At 39.8% G+C, this 24,902-nt stretch overlaps 1 protein-coding gene across 7 annotated transcripts in view; it reads right to left on the reverse strand.

Moving 5' to 3' along the window:
• Positions 1-22,836, reverse strand: part of TSC22D2 (TSC22 domain family member 2) — a 46,760-nt gene extending 23,924 nt beyond the window's left edge. For 4 of the 7 annotated variants that reach the window (XR_016038263.1, XR_008683911.2, XR_016038265.1 and 1 more), the window contains exons 1-2: positions 19,890-22,836; positions 8,774-8,845 (exon numbers count right to left, since the gene is read on the reverse strand). Coding sequence is in view for 2 of the 7 variants with exons in the window: in XM_055411759.2 (XP_055267734.2) it covers positions 8,774-8,845; positions 19,890-21,832 (2,015 nt within the window). In the remaining 5 variants the exon portion in view is untranslated. The remainder of the gene's footprint in view (positions 1-8,773; positions 8,846-19,889) is intronic. The other 3 variants (XR_008683913.2, XR_016038266.1, XM_055411769.2) reach the window with 1 other exon arrangement.
• Between the last annotated feature and the right edge of the window lie 2,066 nt (positions 22,837-24,902).

The raw sequence follows: 24,902 nt of genomic DNA on the forward strand, positions 1-24,902 counted from the left end.
TTAATAAGCTTTGCTACAGAGTTCTAGATTCTGTAGGACAAAAAAAGAGATGGGTTTAGCAAATTTACACACATTGTTCTGTTCAAGGGTTTGATTTATTTAAAATCTATTCGGTGAAAAGTTAAACAATTAATATCAACAATAATAAAGAGACCTTACCAACTATTTCCATGTTTTAAAACTGCTTTTCAAGTTTCATCCTAAAAATAACTATCATGACCTCTCAGAGTAGGTAGGTTGTGGTGACTTATATGGAGAAAATTTACTAACTAAAGAGGAAGGCAGTAAGCACATGCACAAAGAAGCATATCATAATCGATGAGCAGTTAATAATTTCTCATCACCAATTCTGAAGTCCAGTCACGTGCTGAAAATATTATCAGCACGTCAGGTGTCCCATTTCCGTTAGTCACAGAAAAGCTGACAGGAGAACAAATGCTTAGGATCCGCTGAAACACCACTTCAGACAATGAGGTACAGATTTATGGTTAAAAATCTGGCAGAAAACAATCCACCTTAGGCAACTATCACAATAAAACTAGGAGGATAAAATAGACTATAAAGGACAGCAATCATATACTCTGTAAACTCAAGTGGTGAGTAAGAATGTCTTCAAACTATACTATTTTTCTCTACTTAAGATAATTAAAATCTCAGCTTAATACATATATATAAAAACCATAGTACAGAAAAAACTGGTATATGAATATACCTCAATTTCTCTTGTAAGGGATATACCCTCATTAATATCCACATCTTCTCTTTCCTTTGCTACTCCCTACTAAACTTTAAGAAATATGACTCCTTAAAAACTTCTCCAATCCCAGTAGTTGTTTTAGCTGGATTCTAGTCAGCACACCCTTTCATCTCTATCCTTCCCAATTCCTGTAACATAGACTGTAAAAAGACATGCATCTGTAAAAAGGCAGATGCATTTTTCCCTGTTTTTCAAGCAGAACACTGGCACTTCCTTTTGTAGTGACTATTTAAACAACCTTAAAGAAGACTGATACAATACTTATTTACGTAAGACAGGAGGAAAAAAGACAAATGTTTCATAATTAAATGTAATCTGTGATCTTTTTAGGCCCTTTGATCAGGTAAAAAATGGTCATGAAGGACACTACTGGGACAACCAACAGAATGTGTACATGAACTGTATGTTACATATTAGGTAAGTCTAACAAATCTGAATTTGGTAGCTATACTATTTTTACATAATAGGAGATATATGCAAAAATATTTTGGGATTAATGAACATGATAGTTACAAGATACTCTTAAATGGTTCCTAAACAGTATGTTAGAGTGAGAAAGGAAGTGTGACTAAACACTAACAAATGTCAAATCTGTTAAGATTACTGAAATGCTTTTGTATAGCTGACTCTTGAACAATATGGATTTGAACTGTATGGATTCACTTAATACGTGGATTTTTCCAATAGTCATACTACAGCACTACACAGTCTAAGGTTGGTTGAATCCATGTATACAAAACCACAGGTATGGAGGAACTCTGTGGCTATGGAAAGCTAACTATAAGTTACATGGGCATTTTCATGCATAGAAGGTTGGTTGTCCCCTTATCCCCACATTGTTCAAGGGTCAACAATATTATAATTTTTCTGTAAACTTGAAATTTTTTCAAAATAGAGATTCAAACATTTTCCCTTCTTTTTGGGTAAGAATTAATATTCTTAGAATCTTCTAGTCTCTAAGACCACTTATCTTCTTCAAAGTCTCCCTTGTTCTCTAATTGTAGATAGTGTTGCCCAAGGTCCTGGCCTGCCCCCTTTCTACTACTCTGCTCCTAGAAAACATGAGACTTTCCTAAAGCCTGAATTCTAGAACAAAATAATAATATAAACAACAAATAAATAAAAGATTCTTCAATCTCTTCTAGCCTTAACTTCACCAATCTGCAGGTTTGCAGCTAGAGCTGTACCATGAATATTTCCACCTTGACCTTCCACGGGCTCTATAGCTCAAAGCAAAATCTCATTAATATTTTCTTCTTCCCAGACCAATTATTTCACTAATACTAGTAATGGTACCACTATTCCTTCAGTTAGGTCTGACAAAGTCAAATTTAACTGTTTCCCTGTCATACCTAATCAGTAGCAGAATTCTTTAATTCTAACCTTCTGATAACCATTCTTTCTTCAACCTTTCCTTCCGTAAGTGAGAGTGCACCAAGTCACTTCTATCTTGTCTCTTTGTGGCCCTATGGACTGTAGCCCACCAGGCTCCTCTGTCCATGGGATTCTCCAGGCAAGAATACTGGAGTGGATTGCCATTACCTTCTCCAGAGGATCTTCCCAACCCAGGGATCGAACCTATGTCTCTAATATCTTTGGCACTGGCTGGCAGGCAGGCTCTTTACTGCTAGCACCACCTAGGAAGCCCCTTTCTTCATCTCTATTGCCTAATTCAGACCTTCATTACCTTCCTGACTGCTGCTAAAAAGCTGAAGCTCCAATACTTTGGCCACCTCATGCGAAGAGTTGACTCACTGGAAAAGACTCTGATGCTGGGAGGGATTGGGGGCGGGAGGAGACGGGGACAAAAGAGAGTGAGACGGCTGGATGGCATCACCGACTCGATGGAGGTGGGTCTGAGTGAACTCCGGGAGTTGGTGATGGACAGGGAGGCCTGGTGTGCTGTGATTCATGGGGTCGCAAGGAGTCGGACATGACTGAGCAATTGAACTGAACTGAACTGAATATCTTTGTGGTCTCTAACGAATCTACCATCTTTTCTCTGTTATCTTCAAATGTTTTACGCACCAATCAAATTTAACCATCCTTACCATATACTTCCACAGTGGTTCACAGTATTTCCTCTAACCGGAATGTGCCTTCTCAGTCCTTTAACTCTGCATGACCAAATTCTGGGGCTTTCCAGGTAACTCAGTGGTAAAGGATTTCCCTTCAATGCAGGATATACCCAGCGTTTGATCCCTAGGTCAGGAAGACCCCCTGGAGAAGGAAATGGCAACCCGCCCCAGTATTCTTGCTTGGAGGAGCCTGGCAGGCCTTATAGTCCATAGGGTCACAAAGAGTCAGACACGACTGAAGGAAGCGACTGAGCATGCCCGCACAACTGAATTCTACCCAATCACTGGTTTCCCAATTTGTGGCCTCAACTTAATTGCCTCTGACGTGGAAAATCTGTCCCAACAGGGAAAGAATTTTATTAATCTTCCATTAACCTTCCAAAGGTCTGTTAAGTCTCCATTCCTTAAACAAATACACAGCTCTTTGAGGTTTTCTGAAACTAATGGGCAACAAAGACAAAACAGAATGAAGTAGATCAATTTCAAAACTTTTCTTTTTTCTTTCTTTCTTTAGAACTAAGTGGTGCAGTAATACTCTCAAAAACCTCAAAAATTCCTAACGGCCAGGAAGACTGCTTTATTATTTCTAGTGATGGCAGGGCTATTTCCCAAAGGACCCATTTTCTTTCAGAAAATAAGCTCAGGTCTTCCTACTGAAATACCCACCTGGCTGTCCAGGTGGAATATAAATTAGATTTTCCAGTTAGCTTTGTATTTAGAGGAACCAGCCTACAGAAATGAAGTACAGTAGGTCTGTCACCATCTTTTCCTATTTATTCTAGTTATATAAATATTGCCTCAAATTACATTAGCTTTTGTGGCAGGCTTGTCATTTGCTAACCAGTAACTATAAAAAGCCAGAGAAGGCAATGGCAAGCCACTCCAGCACTCTTGCCTAGAAAATCCCATGGATGGAGCAGCCTGGTAGGCTGCAGTCCATGGGGTTGCTAAGGGTTGGACACGACTGAGCGACTTCACTTTCACTTTTCACTTTCACACATTGGAGAAGGAAATGGCAACCCACTCCAGTGTTCTTGCCTGGAGAATCCCAGGGACGGCGGAGCCTGGTGGGCTTCCATCTACGGGGTCGCACAGAGTCGGACACGACTGAAGTGACTTATCAGCAACTATAAAATGCAGACAACTAGAGTATCTAGGTACTTTTTACTCTACCTATACAGCTTAAGGTTCAACCGTCCTGAATTTACATACACGTTCTTTCACTTTCTGAATTTCTGCACATACTTTAGATGGTTAAATTCACAAATGCTGTCATCCAATAATAGCTATGACTTCCTGCTTTAATGTCATTTGAACATTTTATAAGCATGTTCTCAGGTTTTCATCTAACTCTTGAGATCCAGTCCTAAAAAAGGTGACGTGCTAAATCACTTAGTCATGTCCAACTCTTTGTGACCCCATGGACTAGAGCCTGCCATATCCCTCTGTCCAGGGGATTCTCCAGGCAAGAATACCAGAGTGGGTTGCCATTCCCTCCTCCACGGATCTTCTCGACCCAAGGATTGAACCCGTGTCTCTTACGTCTCCTGCACTGGCAGGTGGGTTCTTTACCACTAGTGCCACTTGGGAAAAAGATGACAGGCCATTTAAAAATTCCTCAGATTTTTAGTATCTCTGATTATCCTCTACTGCTGCTGCTGCTGCTAAGTCACTTCAGTCGTGTCCGACTCTGTGCGACCCCACAGACAGCAGCCCACCAGGCTCCCCCATCCCGGGGATTCTCCAGGAAAGAACACTGGAGTGGGTTGCCATTTCCTTCTCCAATGCAGGAAAGTGAAAAGTGAAAGTGAAGTTACTGAGGCGTGTCCGACTCTCAGCAACCCCATGGACTGCACCAGCCCACCAGGCTCCTCCATCCATGGGATTTTCCAGGCAAGAGTACTGGAGTGGGTTGCCATTGCCTTCTCCTCTACTAGATACCCTTATTTGGAACTGGTCAAAATACAATCAGATAATAAATTATATAAGTACTTAAGGTAAAAATTATTAAGAAATGTATTTGGTTTGGTTACACAACAGTTTGGGCTCATATCCTCAAAGTACTTACAGTGTAATTATCAAGAGAGCACACTAACCAGTTACAATCTCTAACAAGTAGCCCCCCATGGTTAATTCCTTGAAACTTGATTTTTTTCCATTTGGTTAATAAGTGGGTGTTAATGATGTATCCAAGCTTCCTGGAGGAGGACAGAACAAATCGTCTCAGTTTAGCTCTGATTTACTCCTAACTTCAAAAGTGAAAAATCTCATAACCATAGGAAATGTTGGACACCTTTTCTAACACAAAATTTGTTGTTGTTTTGTTGCTAAGTTGTATTAGACTCTTCTGCCAACCCATGAACTGTAGCCTGCCAGGCTCTTCTGTCCATGGGATTTCCCAGGCAAGAATACTGGAGTGGTTGCCATTTCCTTCTCCAGGGAATCTTCCAACCCAGCGATCAAACCTGCATCTCCTGCTTTGGCAGGCAGATTCTTTACCACTGAGTCACCTGGGATACTCCTAATACAAAATACTTGACGTTATTTATTTAGTAAGAACATTTTAATGCAACAATTTAGAAACCAGATATAAATAAAGGAAAGTAAATAATCACTATAAAGACTTAACTGAAAGCATCAAGTAACCAAGTAAAAGACCCAAAGACTTCTTCATTTTAAGCTAATAATTCATGTGTACTACTTTCCTTATTCATTTCTCTTTTAAATATTGGTGCTGTCATAAGGAAGGACAAAAAGACTCAAGCGGATGGTGTACCTAGCCACTGTTACTCTAGCTGTTAACTACATTTTAAGTATTTTCTTCATTAAGGCAGAAACATTTCTAAGTGTTTATCATTAAGGATAAATCCTTACAAGCTACCTGATTTTTTTTCTTCAGTCTACCTGAGGTAAAATCTCTTCCCTTTAGTACTCCTTTATCTTCCTGACTCGATATTTACAACGGGGTAAAAGTTGTTTGCTATTAATTCTTACCCTTAGCTTATGCACACAAAGGACTCCCAGTGAGAGCCTATTCCCTAGTGATTATCAGGGTAACTTTCTAAACTAATTCTGTGATGCAAAGCAATGCCAATAATTAAGTCTGGAAAGTTGGTTTTTTAAAGAAAAAAAATAGAAGTCAAATTTTCAAGTTACTGTTCTGAAATGCCAACGGGCTAGGCTATCACTAAACATTGGCAAAGGGCTTAAAAAGTGAAACCCGGAAGCTATATTATTCATTTTAATAAAACAGTCAATGCAATTAATTTGGGTTTCCGAAGAAAAAGTTGTATTATTTTAGCTATTAGAATCTACTGTTCTTTATTTGGTGATGGTTTCAGCTGACTGATTGCCTGAGGACTCTGCAAATGACAAATGGGGAAGACAGAAAATGATGGCACCTACAGGAAAAGGGAAAGGAAGGCTTGACAGGAGAGTCAACTTTAGTATAATAACTGAATAAAGCATTGGATATCAACAGAAAGAGGAACTATCTAAATACAGGCAGAGGCAGACTGACGCAGTCTCTCAGCTTGCTAATTCTAATTTAAATAGTAGAGAAAACAAAAAGGCCATTAGATAACTCTAAGTCAATGTGAGAAAAACATATTAGTTACCTATATTTTGATTAAAAGATAGTCTGCTAAAAGAATTCTAGGAAAAAAAGATCCCAGTCTTTTGAGTAAGGCAAACCCAAGGATCTTCACATAGCTAGGACAGGTTTAATAAAAATTGGCACAGGGCTTAAAAGTTGCCCCTACCGAAAATGATTTCCAAGATTTCATAAATGGGAGCCTGAAATACCATATATATCCACACTGATAGACTATATATATACCTCTTAGTGAGTAAATGGTGTTAGGAATGTATAGCCCCTTAAATCCTTTAATGGGTTCTATTTAATAATATCATCCTTAAAAAATACTGACTTGCCAAATTAGTAATATTTTTAAAAGTTTAAATTTATAACAGTCAAAAATGAACAAGGCAATTTGGTGAGATATTTTTCAAAGCTTAACACACATTAATCTTCAACCTGTCTGCAATGAAAAAGAATAAACAGTCCCACAGTATTTTACCAGGTATTAAACTACTAAAAAGTTTATAGAAATCTGCCAACTAAAGCTGTAGATGCTTAGAACTAACAAAGCCAGCCACTACTCCTCTTCTCAACTGAAAATTAAGCTAGATGAAAAGCTAAAAGGAAACAACTAATCAGTTTCCACGGGGTTTATCATCTTGGTAACAACATGTCAATTTACAGTGAAGAATGGCTCATCTACAATAAAAGTTCTGATTATATTTTGGCACTAATGCACTATAGACAACTATCCAAGTATCCATTACACTTCTTTGGCTCTGGACAAAAGAGGCTCCAAGGAGAAGAGAAAATATTTTCAACCCATAAGAAACTATAGATATAGCAACCTGCTTCACTTCTGATACCTTAAATATTTCTAGGATCTAAAAAAGAAAACAGATGTATTTAGCGGTAATGGACGATGAGGAGGCAACTTCTATGGCTGCTTTATAATGAAAAGAAATCTTTTAATTAGATCCAAATTATAAAAAGTAAAGTTCAAACCTTTCTACATCATTTTGATGAAAATAGGGATTATTCATATTGCTAACACCGTAGCTCATGAAAGTTAGCTATTTCAAATAAATTATCATATATCTAAAAACATTTTATAACATTTCTAAGAAGACTGTGATTTTTCCTTTCTCTAAGGGAAAAGTATAAAGTACATCCCCAAAGTACTCACCCTGGCTACATTGGTAAGCCATCGGAATGATTAAAACTTCATGCTGTTTCATGCCACAATTTACATTTATGTCTTGATATTGCTATAGTTGTACAATTTAAAAATTGAATCTATAAATACAGCACTATACATTATAAACTTCTTGTTCTACTAGCAACCATTTAAAAACATTTCCAGTTAAGTAAGGAACACATTATCAAAAAGATAGTTTGTTAGAAAATATCCTGAGTGATACAGTAAATCAAGCCTAAGAATTAAAAGACTGTTACAGACCATGTCTTAGCATGACATGTACATGCACGCAGCAATACTTTATTCTAACAAGAGATGGAGTTGAGTCTATGAGTGTTATCCAAACTATGACAAAGGACACAAATGCGCTGCCAGGCAGAGTTAAAAGAATCTAACAAAGCTTTGTGTGAATTTTAAATAACATTGTTTGCACTCAACTTCTGTTAATTATACACAGATTGATAGAGTGCTAATAAATATTCGGCAAAATAAGTGAACAGAGCATATACTATCTAAAATGTGTATTAAGCAGAAAGATAAACCAAAGTATCTTTTGCCATATGTGAAGTCCAAGACTTCAGTCTATACTTGAAAAAGTTACGAAAAAAAAATTTATACAACATTTCTGTGAGAAAAACTATTTTAGGGGTTTATAAAACTGCAATGCAGATATAGTGAATTCTAGCAAACAAGCTTAAGGTTAAAATTTCTTGCCAAGTACTAAACGATTGCTACTTTGATACCTTAGTCTTTTTCCTTCCCCAATTTCTTAACACGAAAGAACATTCTGCTTTGAGTCACTAAGGCTTTTTAGAGAGAAATTATATAAAACAGCCCAAAGTTAACTGTAGTTTTTTTTTTTAATAGAACATGTTTTTATATTAAACACACATGGGTAAGGGGATATTTCATGTAATAAAACCCAATAGAGTAAGCCCTTCAAAAATATAAAGTGCAAAGAAAGTATGTTTATATTCTATTTAAAATACATATTGTCCTTTTGGTTTATTTTGCTGCTTTGTCTCATGCTAGATACCATGTGATTCCCGCCCCCACCAAATAACAAAGATCAGTTTAAACAATGAGAAACCAGTATACAGTGCAAAGCAATTCATGCATACACTGTTGCATGTATGCATTTCATATGCAAGTATTCATACCTATCCCAGAGGTTCTTTGATTCCTGAACCGTGTTCAAATGGAACGCTTGGTAGAAAGCAGTTGAAGGATTCCTGTGAGACCCAAGAATCAAATGGAAATGAAGTTGAGAAAGTACAGTAAAATCGCTACTTTTCAAAAAAAAAAAGAAGGAATATTTTAGATTTCTAACACAGTTCAACCACTTTAATTAAAAAAAACAACCCACATTAGCTTGATTAAAAACATTTCAAAAGAAATTTAAAAACTGGACAAAATCCAGTAGACCCCGACAACAATGTAGGAAAAGAATGGGGTAATACAGATAAAATTAAATACTAACTAGCATTCAGTTGTGTGTGTGTGTATGTTTATATGCCTATGAGCATGATCAAATCATAGCTTAATCAGCAACTATTTTGTATCAGATGCCTTTATAAATCCCTACACATGTCAACAGTTTTAACAAAGCTGTGCTCAGGCATAGTGTTCACATAAAATAAGTTAAACCTTCATAATATAAAAATTCTTCACAGGACCGACTTGATAGGATTTGATGGTGACCGAGTCCTTTTCTGGGTTGAACTCTACACAACTTCCACCTTCAGAGTCCATTTATGTGTGGTTTCCCTGGGTTAAGGCAAAAAAATGGTGCTGCAACTAGAGGGGAGCTTTCTAATTTCTCGCATTTGTACAGTGTCCCTTTAAGGGGTAAGAGCTTATACGCCTTCATCACCATCCAGTTCTACTATTCCCTGGAGAAATATTCCCTAGGGCTATACTATAGAATCTTCATGGGGCAAGCTTCCAGAATGCTCGTTTCACTTCGCATCTCAGAGTTGTTTCTCAGGTGACTACCTTTCAACAAACCTGCTTTCTAACAGTTTCTCTGCCACCTCAGCATATTTCCATAGTTTCTCCAACCCCCAACCTGTACACTTGCCATGTCACTTCTGTAATTCCCGATACATGCTGTAGCAGAATAACAGCAGCAAGCTAAGTGCTCATTACATACCAGACTCTAAGTGCTTTACATTTATTAACTCAATACTACAACAGTCTTAAGAGGTAGGTGCTATTATTATTCCCATTTCATGGACACGGAAATTGGATCAGAGAGAAGAACTTGCCAAATGCCACAAAGCTAGTTAAGTGGCAATCTGGTCCCAGAATTTATACTCTTAAACTACTATGCTAAGCATACAGCAGAGTTACACTTTTAACCTTTCTAGGTCTGTCTATCAGTTAAACGGTGATATTACCAGTTAGCCTTGCAGGGTGGTTCAAGAACTGAACTATATATAAAGTTCCTGGCATTCAGTCAATGCTCAGTAAGTGACAGCTATTATCTTTATCATCAAAATGAACTTCAGATACAACATGGAAATTCTGAGATCCTAATTAGTGCCTTAGGAGAGTCTGCAGTATTATTAGTACAATAAGAATACTATTTCCAAGTTCTACTGGAATAACAACCAAGTATCAACAAGTATCAATGATCATCAAATAAAACACTCAATAGAATTCCAGGATTACAAAACTCAAGTTAAGATATATTATCTACTGAATTAAAAAAAAAAGGGCATTTTAAATTTTAACCAGAAGGTACCTTTTAGATGATCCCAAACTAAGAAAGGCAGATAGACACTAAATGCCAGTATGTCACCAGTGCAACTGTCTGATTAATTAGGAGTCTTCAGTATGTGTTCTTTTCACTTTCCCTACTTCAACTCCTTTCTATTCTTCTTACTATTTCTGCACTTTTCTCTTGACTAAGTCAAAGGCAATTGAAGGTACTGACTAGACCGACTAAATATCAAGAATTAAGAGGTTGCTATTGTTTATTTAACAACTTGTACCCTCTCTAGATGTATTTACCATGGTTTGTTTTTGTTTTTTTCACTGTACTTAGAAAAATCTGTCTGCCAAATTAAATGAAAGCCAACTAAACCAACTGAAAACTCAATTTGCCTTTCTGGTGTGCTTCATGGGGTCACAAAGAGTCGGACGCGACTGAACTGAACTGAACTAGCAGTCTCACCCAGGATCATATGGGAACAAGCTTGCTATTCACACCGGTCTGTTTGGAGACCTTGGGTTTAAAATAAAGTGACACAAAGAGGAAGGTGGTGAATACAAGAAAATAACAAAGAGTAAACTTGGATGTTACTTTGTAAGTGTGGAATTAAAAATTTATTAAAGAACATTTACAATATATTTTTAAGAGTGATATACTTTAAAAGATCTTTAGATCCCGATTTCGGAAAAATAAAAAATATATATATTTAATTTGAATTAAATCCAAGTGCAAATAAATTGGTTTTAAATAAAGTCACAAGACTTTAGTTATGAAATTCCAGCATTTTAGCATAGATACTAATAATGAAATGTTTCTCATAAGTCAAAGGTAGAAGTGTAAAAGAATGTATCTGCAGTTAGATGTGTATCCTGGGGGCAAGAAAGCTGTGAAATACTATAAATGTACTTAGAAGTCTTTAGAACACGTCAACAAATACATTTAGGTTGCAAAAGCTGGCAGTTAACAATTCCTTTTTACATATATATTCAAAATAAATAAGCCATATGGAGTTATACAATCTATGCAGTATTAAAATTTTTTAATAGTTGAGATTCCAGGGATAAACATTTAGATAATCTTAAAAATATGAAATTTTTGGTTTCTGGAATACTTAAAGCTGGGATATTATTCATACACGGAGAGATTTTTAGCACAAACAGCAAAAATTAATCTCAAAACACTGATTAGCAGGCACAGATTAAAGGAGTCAAGTCTATGAAACCTAGTTGATCACGAATTTCAAACGGGCCATGTGTAAATACTGAAGAAACAGATCAAAGACTTCTGTTTTGGAATGGCGTAAAACTGAGGAAATCAAGAGTCCAAGGAAAACACTGTTTATGGGGAGCATTTCAAGTTTATAGCCTATGATATCTGGATGCATCAAGAAGCAACTGATAATAAAAATTTGTTAGAAATCCTGAATTTTATGGAGATTTGGACACAAATGCTCTTCTGCTCAAGAAATAAAATTTGAAACCACTCGTCTAACTATATTTGATGTCAATGTAAACTAAATATAAAGTATTTATATATAAATATGAGATACTAATTTAAATATAAAGCCAAAGAAGCACTTCTTCAAAGACTGACGTGTGGCTTACTCTCAATTTATTTCAGCCTGCTAAAGGAAAACACTGTTTTCCTGTTTATAAAAAATTTCAAAAACCAACAGACAATGAACACTCTCTCTGAGTTTATATACTGAATAGTCTGTCATGATAATTACCAAGTACATGAATGTAATACCTGAGAAAGAAAGTTAAATGTGACATATGTCTACCTGCTAAACTAAACTACTATCTCGATAGGGTTGCCAACTATAATAGCAAGAAAAAACATATGTACGTCAACTTCAGAGATCTCCAAATAGAAATCAGGGAAACACAGTAAGCAAAGGAACAAGGGCCACCTCTCCAACATTATCATCTACAAACTTTAAATGATTTAAAAAACATCCTTTAGGTAAAAGGTTACAACAGATCAGTGTCTACAGATGCTTTTCCTTTATCCTATCTCATAGCCAGGAGAGTAATAAAACTAACCCTGGGAATATCCAAGAGCTGTCTTAGGAGTCAGAAAGCCTGAATCTGACCCTACGCCTTGTTTGACTTAATAGCTATGTGACTCAAATCCTCAGAGCCTCAGTTTCCTTAATCCATAAAAAAGGGGAGAAAAACAGTCACTACAATAGCTGAAAAGAGTATACACAGGCTCTAAAACAATTAAGCCTGGTCTGTGTTTAATACAGGGTTATGGTTTCTAAATATGTTATATAAAAATCAACTTTTGGTAGAGTATATTAACATATACCCAATACTTTACCATTATTAAGGTACTCCTGGGGCAAAGAGAATACTTAAGGCAAGCAGAATACATAAACCTGGAGCCAGGTATATACCAAGCTACTTAGTCCATTCTATTGGAGAATTCTACCTCTGGGATTCAGATCTCCCCCAGGATTTCCTTATACACAACTTTATCACAAGATTTTAATTAAAAATACAATAATCACTATAAAAGGGTATTGAAATGGTTCCAAGATACATACTACTTAATAAAAGCTTCAAGAAACTTCAAGAACAGCAATCACAAAGGTAAATGGTAAAAACCTCAATTTCTTTCTGTGACATTTAAGCCCTTCACTCTGATTACTGTCAAATTAATCACATCATGTTCCACATCTGACAGTCTTACTCTTCCACACTGTTACACAAAACTGCCCTCCTACTTGGAAAATCATCAGCTTCTTTCGTCAGTGACCCAATCTGAATGACTCTTAAGATTCAGTTCAAGAGTTAGCTTCCACAGAATGCAAAAGTAATAATGGGTTGCTTCTGAGGACAGAAATTGGGTAGAAGGGCAGAGGTGGCAGAAAGGCTGCCAAAATTATGCAATTTATACTTGCATATTTTGAATTTTGAACTGTATAAATGTATTACCTATGCAGAGAATAATTTAAACAGAAATCAGTCTAACTACCCCCTCCATACACAAATCTGACTTGATGTCCTAAATTGTTCGCATTAATAACTTAATTATTCCATCACAGCCTACAATGAAGTATACAACTGGTAATTGTTTCCATAAATCCTGAGATCTGAAAAGAGAAGATAAGTCTTATTTCTGTATCTCAGTACGTACTACTCAGAGAACGCAGAGAGAATTGAATCACTGACATATTCATTCAAATGTTTTCCTGGGCATTCAACCTGCTTACAGAGTATTTGTAAACTTCATTTTTTTGGTCACACATTAGTCTAAGGGCAGGAAAAGGGTTTTACCAAGAGGAAGGTTTAAGTTGGCAGCTCTCTCATGTATGGACTTATACTTAGGGAATCTCAAAGTCTGACCAAAGGCTCAAATTTTAATTTTAGCAATGAGAAAAACCAAGAAAATTAAATGACTTAACCAAATAAATAAGCTAAATGGTGGAAAAGCCAGGATTAGAACACAAGTTTCTGAACCACTTATTATATCATAACTTTTTCTGGCCTGAACTAATGTCTCCTTTTCTCTGATTATATCCATGCCATGCAATTACATTTTTGGATCAAAACTGAAGACTCTTGATTCCATCATCTGTAATGGTCACTCAAGATATGCCATATAGTACATAACTAAACACTATAGATTATTTGATCAAGAGCCCCCTCTCCTTTGTTTTCAAAAGCTAGGTTGACCCTATAACATGAATTTGTTTTGGTTTACTTATAAAACCAGTTAATAAAACTGAATTCCAATTCTATTTTAGAAACCAGTCAGCCTTAAACTTTGAGTATCCTTCATACACAGATTAAACAATTCACTTGTGTAACAATGAAGATGGATAGCCTAAATCTTTACAAATAACATTTAAAACACATTATTTACAATAATTGACAAATTAATCATAGTTTCTCTTCTAGATATCTATATTCTTTAATTAGATTTTAGTAAGAGCTTATGGGAAAGAAGGCTTTAAGTAATTTAACATTTAGACTTCACTTATTTGTCTTGCCTACTCTGATGAGTATAAATTATCAGGATGTTTACTAATCATCTATGTCCATGGTGAACATTAACTCAACGATCTACAAATTTTTCTCGTAACCATCATATATAAACGTACAATTTAAAGAATAGGAGTTCATTCTTTTTCAACAAAAGGTAGCTTGAGTACAAAGACACAAAACTAAAACTAAAAACTTTAATCTGACTTGAGGCTTTAAATTTGAGTGGTAAGCAGTCCAAAGTAGCATAGATGAAATTTAATTCACCTGATTTAAAAGTAGAACCAATTACATACTTTTTACAGGCAGAGCAGATAATCAATATACCTTAATGTTACCAGTCAAATCTGAAGAGTATACATTAAAATATATTATGAAAAATCATGTAATGATGTGTAAGAATGATACAAATTACTGTTCCTAAATCTTTACGGAGTCCCAATTTTTACCCTAAGCAAAGCCAGATTAAGAATATAACAAATATTGAATAATCTGGTATGTTCAAAAATTATTCTGGTAAAGACCTCATTAATTATACAAATGACTCAGGAATGTATATTCTTTGTGGATGAAGTAATTTGTATTACATGATATAAAAGAACGGCTTCAAATCACAAGACTACTGATTTAATATAAAGAAAAAAATGTAAGGGATTTATTTCAATTCAGAAATTTTAGTACACATATCCCTTGAACATTATTATTCAGGCTACATTTAACCAGATATACCTGGCTTTGTAAAGCCTCTCTTCTATTTAAAGAGTCAATTCAATTAAGAAATAAACAGTTTCTTTCTGGAAAAGGAAATACATACTGGTCTAAAACAATTATTAAAAGAAGAAATTAGACCACTGTTCCTTACTAGTAACATGGTATGGTTCCTATTCCTTTTGAGACCATATTTCATATTATTTCACTATATTTACTTCTGTCTTGGTTATCTGCTATTACTTCCTATTCCCTAAACCCCTCAGTTTCTACCATTTTAGGGAAAAAAAAGTCAAGATTCTTTTATACTCCCCTATCAAACCATGCCTCAGGGAAGAGATTCATTTTGGTTTCTTTACCAACTGATTGGTGGGGCAGCTCTTTGTTACTAGAGGACTCTAGAGCGCCCTCCAACTTCTTCTGGTGCTGAGAAAGACCAAGTGTGTTAGTTGCTCGGTCGTACCCAACTCTTTGTGATTCCATAGACTGCAGCCCACCAGGCTCCTCTGGCCATGAGATTTTCCAGGCAAGGATACTGGAGTGGGTTGCCATTTCCTTCTTCAGGGGATCTTCCCAACCCAGGGATCGAACCCGGGTCTCCTGCACTGCAGGCAGATTCTTTACCGACTGAATCACCAAGTACCAGTTCATAAATGTAGTATCATGTTTTAATATTTCCAAATTAGTGCTATCAAAATTCCCGAAGAACAGACTGCTCTTACACTTATTCTCATTAGGGAGAAAACATATACCCCACTACCAGTACTGAAAAAAAAAGAAAAACTTCTCACTATAATTCAAGATACCCTCCATCCCTTCCAAGAAAAAGACTGTTAATAAATTAGTTACTTGGCAATGTATCTTATCCACACACATAAAAGCCCTTATATTTTCTTAAAAAGTTAACCAATGTTCAGTCCATACAATTTAGTTCACAGAAAATTTTAAACAGCTGTGTCACAGTGAATAAAAAAGGCCATATTCCTGCTGATACAATTCCTGGTTTTAAGAACTTCAGGCACTTCTTGATCATTGGCCTTTCTGGAAATCTATGATAATTTCCTTGACTTAGAGCCAGGTTTCATGACTAAAGCATACCAGTGAGGCACTCTGATGAATGCATCAACATCAGTTTTTACACTAAATAACAATGTCACTCATATGATGTCAATCAAACTTTGATTACAAAATCCTTAGTAAGAGTACTTAGGCATAAGATGGTATCTAGTATGTGATTTAAACATCAACTATAAAGCCACAAGGCAAAATTATCTCCACAATTCAATATCGATAAGGAACCATAAGCTCCCAAAGAAATACAGATTCAAGTAAGGAGCTTTCACTTTTAAAGACTAAATGCAATTAAGTTTTTTCAGAGCTCTGGTAAGTTACTTACAGGTTTTTAAAACAAAGGTAAGAATGACAGTTTTGCCTCCCGATACACATTTATGTAATTCTCTTAAATGTCAAGTAAAAAAAAAAAATTCGCTAAAAAAACTATATGTATATCTCATACACGTATCTATATATACAACTATACAAACAAAATCTGTGTTTATAGCACATACCAGGACATACCACTTAACACTCACAATTTATACTCTTTTATCAGTAGTCATTAGCAAACTACACAAATAAAACTATTAACAAGATATAAAGATATCTGCCACTAGAGGATCCTTACAATCAGGTTTTCAACAGTCTTTTGGTTGCAGTTGACAGTTTACAATTGCAGCCATTCATGAGTTCCTGGAATGTGGCCTACAGAGTTCACATTGGTCAGTTATCTATGGAAAACGATCTGTGCTGTGTTCCTTTTCCAAAAGGGCCAGTAATATTTTGCACCTCCCCTCTTTTACCAAAAAGGAGTCTGTTAAGCTGATATGTAATTTAAAAATTTTTTGTAACATTTACTGTAGAAATGTTTATGCATTTTGTATGAATCATGTTTTCAACCACTACTATATCCTTCAGTTTACGCAAAATCAACTTAAATACTCAACAACTGACCATTAAGCTAGAATGATATAAAATGTTATGCTAATTAACAATATAAGGTCAACAGGCAATGTTAACTGAGAACTTCAAGACTTTTCTTACTTGGCATACAAAACCATCAGCCCCTTTAAAGATATGATAGTACATAAGGTCTGATTCTTTAAAATAAATGGTCTCAAAATGAGCCAATACAGATCCTTGTATTAAGTAACAGAACCAATATCTACAAGATAGTGTTTAATATATCAACTTAAACCACCTGAATCTTTTTATCTTCTATTTTCCTTCCTTTTCTCAAAGAAATAAGATTGTGTTTACTAACGTCTTAATGGTTTTTTAAAAGGCAAACATCTTTTAAAAAAATATTTTCTAAGGATCTGAAATTTGTCAACCTATTAATAATTACTCAAGACCTCTCACTCCAAAATTCTGTTTACATCTGAATGACTGCAAATAAAACTGTATGAAGATTTGAATTAAAGGCAACTTAAAATCATATTAAAGGTATTTAATGTGATTTTTTTTAGTACTGTCTTAACAGTACTCATCTCAGTAATTTAAACATACCACTGGAAAAACTGTTATTTAATTTCAAGCATACACCTTTAAAATGTGCTTTTTTTCACAAAGGCTTTCCATTCAAAAACAAATTTAAAAAGACCCCAAAACTATTTCTACTTAATGGATTTATTCCTTCACCAGGTGTGTTGGTCCAGTGACAAAACAGTCAAATGTGTAAGATTACATCTTGGAAACTGGCATGTTAAATTAGAAACCAATGAAAGACTATAGCAAAAATTAGAAATGCACATTTGATAAGCAATGAAGATTTTAAAAGACTGGGTGGGGGAGGGAAGTGCCACATTTAAAACAGGAGGATACATACAGGAAAACCCCAGCACTGGTTAACTGTTAAAATTAAGAACACTGATACAGTAGTATCTGTAATTCAGATAGTCATATGTTTGGAAATAAGATTCTTGAAATTATCAACTCTTTTAATAAAGAGAAGAAATAAATGCATCTTTGAGGTCATATCCTAAAGAATACAACCCAGAGTTGCCATTTATCAACAGATCTCTCTGCTTCATATCACATCTTCACATTAAAGTTCTGACAAATGTAACTGCAAAAAAAACTGAGGTGTGAAGGAGAGGAAAATACATTCAATTCACCGGTGTGCATGTGTTTTGGGGGCTGAGAAACCAGTCATTATTTCTCGAAGCGACAGAGGTAGGGGGATGCACAGCAGGAACAGAGAGGTAAGCAAATGGTTATCTACCAGCCCATCAAAAAACCTGGCTTCTGGCAGCTAGAAAAGGGAAGATGCCTGCTGCCTATTACCAAAGGTGAACAAATAAACTCAAGTGGCATTTCAGGGTGCACCTGTGTGTGAAAAGGGAAATATGGCAGGAAATGTAGAGAAGGATTTTTCTGAGTGGCTGGTGGAATCAGTCTATACTTGGTGGTCCCATCCACATAAAATTTCTCAGTGACTAGTTGAGCTCACTTATGGACATGTGGTATTCTCTAAGGGTTCTCAAAAGAAAGACATCCCACAAGCAAATCTCCTATAAAAAAAGATGAACTTTGAAGAGAGGATGAATTTCAGTGAGCATTTCAAACCCACAGAACTATGTAACAAAAATACGAGGGTAATTCAAAATGAAAAGAATGTGAAGAAACTCAGAAGAAAATAAGAAGAAAAAGTTTTAACAGGTCTCATCGTACTCTAGATACCAATCACTCCAGAAATCTATAAAGGTACTTCTGATCCTTTACCACATATAAAATTAAACCTTTCTCAAAACAAAAACCCCAGAAAATAAATTTCTAACTGTGAAGTACCTGAAACTTTCTCTGTGATTTTTTAAATGTAATTTTTGGTAATAAGCCAGTTTTTTAAAATTTGCATTATACATACTACAGCAAATTTTCATGTGACATTTCCTCAAAACCACTTAAAATCCTTATTAAACCATAACCAAACATCAACTGTAGTGGACTTGGTATGGCAATACACCAACCTGCCCTTGAACTGTTTAAAAAGCATCCCCCCTAAACAGAGAGAACCAGTTGTTAACATTCATATTTTTTACTATAAAATCACTCTAATTTTTAAGAACTACATACAGTTTTCCCTTCTGTCAGAGTCTCACATCTCCCCTTCCTACAGTAAAAAGAGTGATGGAAAACAAGAATATCTTTCCAATACACTTTCTGCCTTAAAAAAAAAAAAAAAGCATCTTAAAAGAAGTCACTGGGAAGCCTCCTGACCTGTCCTCTTTTAATAAAGGGCTGAAGACAGGATCTTCAAAGCCGAATTTGACATTTCATCATTATCTCTCCACCCTTTCCAGATACACTGGAGATACCTTACATGGTTCTTTCTCTATTACAGGGCCTCCTGGTTTTCCAGAATGGGAAAGTCTTAACTGACTTTATGTCTCAGTCTCAAACTCACACTGACAAAACACTCTGCCATTAAGTGTTCAAGTGTGATCGACATCTAATAAAGGGACAATCTTACGGGGCATAACCTACTAGCTACCACTTACAAATCGAGAAGATTAAACTAATATCCACATTTTCGAATCAACAATGTTGCATTCCTATCCACTTTGGTGCTTTTAAACAACTATGACATCAATTCTATCATCTTTACATCAGTAATCTAAAACGAATGTCTTTTCAAGAACCGATAAATCAATTTTATTAAATGCAAACTATCTTTTATATTTAGAAATGTTAAGGTCCTCAAATTGGAAAAAAAAAAAACAAAAGAATCTCCCACAGTTGCATCCTGAACTACAACGTTTGGTCAAGCATTTCCACCAAATATTTAAAATAAGATTTCCATACCTGTCTTCATCACCATCAACAGGAATAGCTATGCTGAACACAGAGGTGGCGAGACTGTTCATAGGTGTTAATTGAAGGGGGTTTGCCAGGGCATCTGCAACAGGAGGCTTCACAACAGGCTTATTTTCAGCAATGAGAGAAAGTGGTGGTTGAGGTAGGGGTTCTGATTTTCTTCTAGTATCGTCAACTTGCCCGACTAAAGGCTGGGTCTGAGTCTGAAACTGGCTCAGGTCAGACTGCGGTAGACTCGTCGGGGCACCGGTTGTGCCGGGCGCTAAGGGCAGCCCCACGTGCTGGATGTTGCTGCCGCTCCTGCTGACCGGAGGGTGGCTGCAAAGTTGCGGCGCCTGGCCCAGAGGCGCGGGGACATTTGGCATAGTAACAGAAGTGGTCGACACACTAGGCACGCTGGGAGCGGGCGCGGCTGCAGGCACGTTGGCAACTCCGGGCACCACGGCGAGAGGGCCGCCGGGCACGACCGACGGCGCGCCGCTGCCACCCATCTGCGGCGGAGGCGCGGCCTGAGGCTGCCCGACCCCAGCGGGAACCAGGCCCGACGGCGCCGTGCCTCCCACGGCAGCCGGGGGCACTCCGGCCGGCTGACCCGGCGCGGCCGGTCCTCCGGGCGCGGGGCCCGGCCCGGGGGGCACCGCTTCTCCGGGCAAGGAGGGCGCGCCCATCATCTGCGCGCCACTGGATGCGGCGTTCTGGCCGGTGCCCGCGGGGAGACCGGCGGCTGCGGCGAGACCCGCTGCTGCGCCGGCGGAAGAGGGCTGCGCCGGGCTGGGCGGCTGCAGGCCGGCCACGTGCGGCTGCAGGTACTCACTCTGGCCGGCGGGCGGAACGGGAAGCAGATGGCCCGGCGGCATCGCAGGCTGAGGATACGCGAACTGCTGGGGCGGGGGCGCGGTGGCAGCGCCCACGGCCAGGCCGGGCTGCGCCAGGGTTACATTCGTCAGCGGCAGGCCCTGTCCGTTGGGCCCCGGGGGCCCGGCGCCCTGGGCCTGGCTGGGCTGCGGGGCTGCCAACCTCTGCGGTGGCCCGGCCGCGGCTACCGGGAACAGCGGCAACGAAGCCGAGCTTGGAGCCACAGCCCCACCTACGGGCGGAGGCGGCGGCTGCGGCTGCCCAGCGCCAAAACTCTGCGGCGGGGCCGGGGCGGGTAGGCTCATTTTCTCCGACGGGGGTAGCTGTGACACAGCAGTCAAGGAGCTGTCAGTTCCCGAGTCGGGCCCGTGCGCGCCCGGCATGGAGGCCACCACCACCACCACCGACCCTCCGGTGGCGCCCAGGCCGCTGTCCCGCTCCGCAGTCTGGTCAAAAGTATTGCTGTGCCTAATGCAATCCCCAGACCGGGTCAGGACACTGCTATCGGAATCCCGCTCATAGTATTCCATACACGTCCATCGGCCTCGTCTATAAGGCTCCCCGCTGCCGTGGTCCAGCTTGATCACGCGAAAACGCGAACTACAAGTGGTGGGGGGCTGTGATGAGGCGGCAGTTCCCGGCGTGGCGGCCGGGCCCGTGACCGGGGGGGCGCCGGGGGCCCCCGAGGAGGGGACTGAGGTGGCGGCCGGCGGCAGGGTGCTGGCCAGCACCCCGGCCACGCTCCGGGCCGAAACGGCTCCTCCTCCGTTGGCCGGAGCGGCTGTCGCGGCCGCCAGCTGTCCGTCCAGGAGGAGGTTGGGGGAGACGGTCCCGGGAGTCTCCGCATCCCCAACATTGTTGAGCGTCTCTTCGGAGGAGCTGCGCTCGCAGACTTCCTCGGGGCCGTAATCCGTGGCCCGAGAAACGTCGAATATCTCGGAAGAAACGTCCTCTGTACGTGACTCATCCGGGTCGTCCAGGCTCTCGGTGTCCTCGGTGATGCTAGTAGCCACCTGGGCCGTGGTGACACTGGTGATCTGGAAGCAGCTCTTCTTCTTGGCCGGCATCTTGGACATGGTGAGGAAGGCTGGAGGGCAGAGAGGCACGCCGGCTTCTCCGCGGTCTTGCCGGAAACCAGGAAGGGCAGAACACTGGCCCCCAAAGACAAAGTCCGCGTCCGTGCTGGGGTCTGAGGCCCGCCGCTGTAAGAGTCACGGGCTGATCCGGGCGCCGGCCGCTCCGTGAGACATCCTCCTCCCGTTTCCTTATCCGAGTCGGTCTCTTCGGCTCTGCCCTCGTCTCACTCGTGCGGCGGCTCCTCCTTCCTTCTCGCCTCCCGCAGTCGCGGCGCCTCAATTCAATCCCCCCAGTGGCGGCGAGAGCACTATCCCAGGGGCGGGTCGGCCGCTTCCTCCTAGCGTCTTCGGGCCGCCGTGGTCAATCCAGCTCGGCGCGGTCAGCAGGCCTAGGCTGGGGGTGGGAGTGGGAGGGCGAAGGGGAGGTGGCGGCGGCGTGAGGGGCGGTGCTGCCCCGCTCCGGCTCTTCGAACCAGTGCCGGCGTCAGCTCCGGGCTCTCGGACGCCGAGGGAAGCAGGAGTAGGAGTGGCGAGTCCGGAGCCAGGGATTCCTGGTTCAGCCAGGAGCCGAGGGCGGGTGGCGGAGCTTCGGCGCGGGCGGGCGGCCCTCCCTCCCCGGCTCTAGCCGGAGCTCAGTCCCAGGGACATGTCGACTGTCTCCGGCGGAAACCTGCTCCGGGGGAGGAGAAAGCCGGCTCGGTCCTCCCCTATACAGGGGGAGCCACCCCCGCGGGCGGGCGGTGGCGGCGGTCTCGGCCTTCCCCTCGCGGCTCCTGAGAGAGTGAGGGGCGGCGGCCGGCAGGCCGGCAAGCGACGGCGCGCCGGCTGTGTGAGGTAGCTGCGGTAGCTTCTTCGACTCTTCCTCGGTGCGCCCGGTTCGCAGGCCCTGGAGAAACTGAAATTCAAACTGCTGAAGCGGCGGCTGCAGCTCCCTCCCCTTGGCCAAGATGGGGCTGAAATGGCCGCGCCAGGGATGCTGGGAGGAGCAGCAGCCCCGCTGCCGCCGCCGCTGCCGACTAAAATGCCGCCGCAGCCGCAGCCACCGCCAGCGCCGCAGCCGCCGCCGTTCCGTGACGCACCGGCGTCGTGACGTCACCGCCCCGCCCCTCCGGTTTCCTGCAGAGTTTCGCGTGGAGGCTGGGGGGTTAGTGGGCGGGGCTAAAGGTTGAAAACGGGGAGCGGTTTTTTTTTTTTTATTTAAAAATTTTTTTAAATTTAAATTTTGCCCTGTAGGTCTTTAAAAGTTGAAGAACTAACGACTCTTAAATTCCAACTCTAGGGTAACTTACAACCGCGTCCATTGAAGGTTTTTATATCGGTTTATTCGGAGACATTGGAAGACTGGAGGTCATGTGCTTGCTGTTGTCTAATGTTTAGCAAAATCTTAGTGAAAGAAGGCGATAGGAATGGAGGTTGGGGGATTTAGCTAGGATAAAGAGGTAGACGGCTGGAGGAACCGAATCACTTATAAAAAGCCTTTCCTGAAAATGAATGTTATCCACTATAGTCAGAAGAGTGAAATGTTGAGAGAAATGGGGACGATTAACCAAGAATAGCAAGCCAGATTGAGTCAGAAAAAGGATCTTTCAGCCAGAAATTTTGTCTCCAACAATGGCATCAGTAGATGGTTACTTGCCCAGGATGAGGTCAGTTTAAAAAAAGATTAGAGGTTACCAACATATTCCTAATTTTCCTGAGTTTGTTGTGATTCCTGCCTCGAAGAGTTCGTTTAAACATCTTGAGACTGTTTTTACTTTCAGCATGAAATCAGCTTATGGGCTCCATAAATGTAGAACCTACTGCGTTAAATAGTTGTAGTTCTTTCTTTTGTTTATTCTGAAACTCTTAGTTAGAGCCAGAGTGTTAGATGGTTTGGATTGGGCCATGAACAATCAGAACAAGTTAGAAAACACTCTTTCCTGTCCAGAAGCAGCTATGCAAGTACTGGAGAACTTCCCATCATTTAGTTACTCTAGCAAAAGAAAATGATAACGTCATTCTTTTAAATAGTTAAAGAAAAAAAAGAAAAAAGAGGAAGGTGGCTCTTTGACACATCGTTTAGGTAAAATCTAAAGTGTCTTGATGGAATTCAAAGTTTAATATCTATTACTTAGTAATCATATCATGACTTACATAAATTAAAGTAATTATTGTATTCAGTTCTCTAATCTTTGAAGAAGAGAAATATTTTTTATCCTAAAGGATCTTTAGATAATTTAAAATTTCAGAGAACTTTTTAGGTCATTAGTTGAAAATAATATTCAAGGATATGTCTGTGTCATTAAACTTTAGGAGAAATTATGTATTCCAAACCCAAATGACTGAGGTCAGGATGTGAAATAAGACCACATGATAAAATCCCTGCTTCTTAAGGGGGTGGGAGAGAGTAAAGGAACCAAGGGTAACATGATCTTGCTATTGTGGCCAAAATAGCTAACGGAATGTCTCATTACTAAATCTGTAATTTCAGTAATTGTTAGAGACAGTTTTCCATCAATAAGTTAGATCAACTGGTTATATCAAACGTGAGTTTATAAAAACTTACCTTCATTTTGGATCGATTTATTAGATTATTAAAAGTGATGATCAATGGGTGATAGTGTATGTGCAGCTTTTGGAAAAGTAAATATTATATGCCTGCTTGTCCTATTACGTTATATTATTACATCAACTTCATATATATATATATGTCTGTCACTTCAGTTCAGTCACTCAGTTGTGTCTGACCCTTTGCGACCCCTTGGACTGCAGCATGCCAGGCCTCCCTGTCCATCACCAACTCCCGGAGCTTACTCAGACTCATGGCCATCGAGTTGGTGATGCTATCCCACTGTCTCATCCTCTGTCGGCTCCTTCTCCTCTTGCCTTCAATCTTTCCCAGCGTCAGGGTTTTTTCAAGTGAGTCAGTTCTTCGCATCAGGTGGCCAAATTATTGGAGTTTCAGCTTCAGCATCAGTCCTTCCAATGAATATTCAGGACTGATCTGCTTTAGGATGGACTGGTTGGATCTCCTTGCGGTACAAGGGACTCTCGAGTCTTCTCCAACACCACAGTTCAAAAGCATCAATTC

This window comes from Moschus berezovskii, chromosome 1 (genome assembly GCF_049115385.1).
Source record: "Moschus berezovskii isolate FMDL1 chromosome 1, NW_MosBer_1.0, whole genome shotgun sequence".
Classification (NCBI taxonomy): Eukaryota; Metazoa; Chordata; class Mammalia; order Artiodactyla; family Moschidae; genus Moschus; species Moschus berezovskii.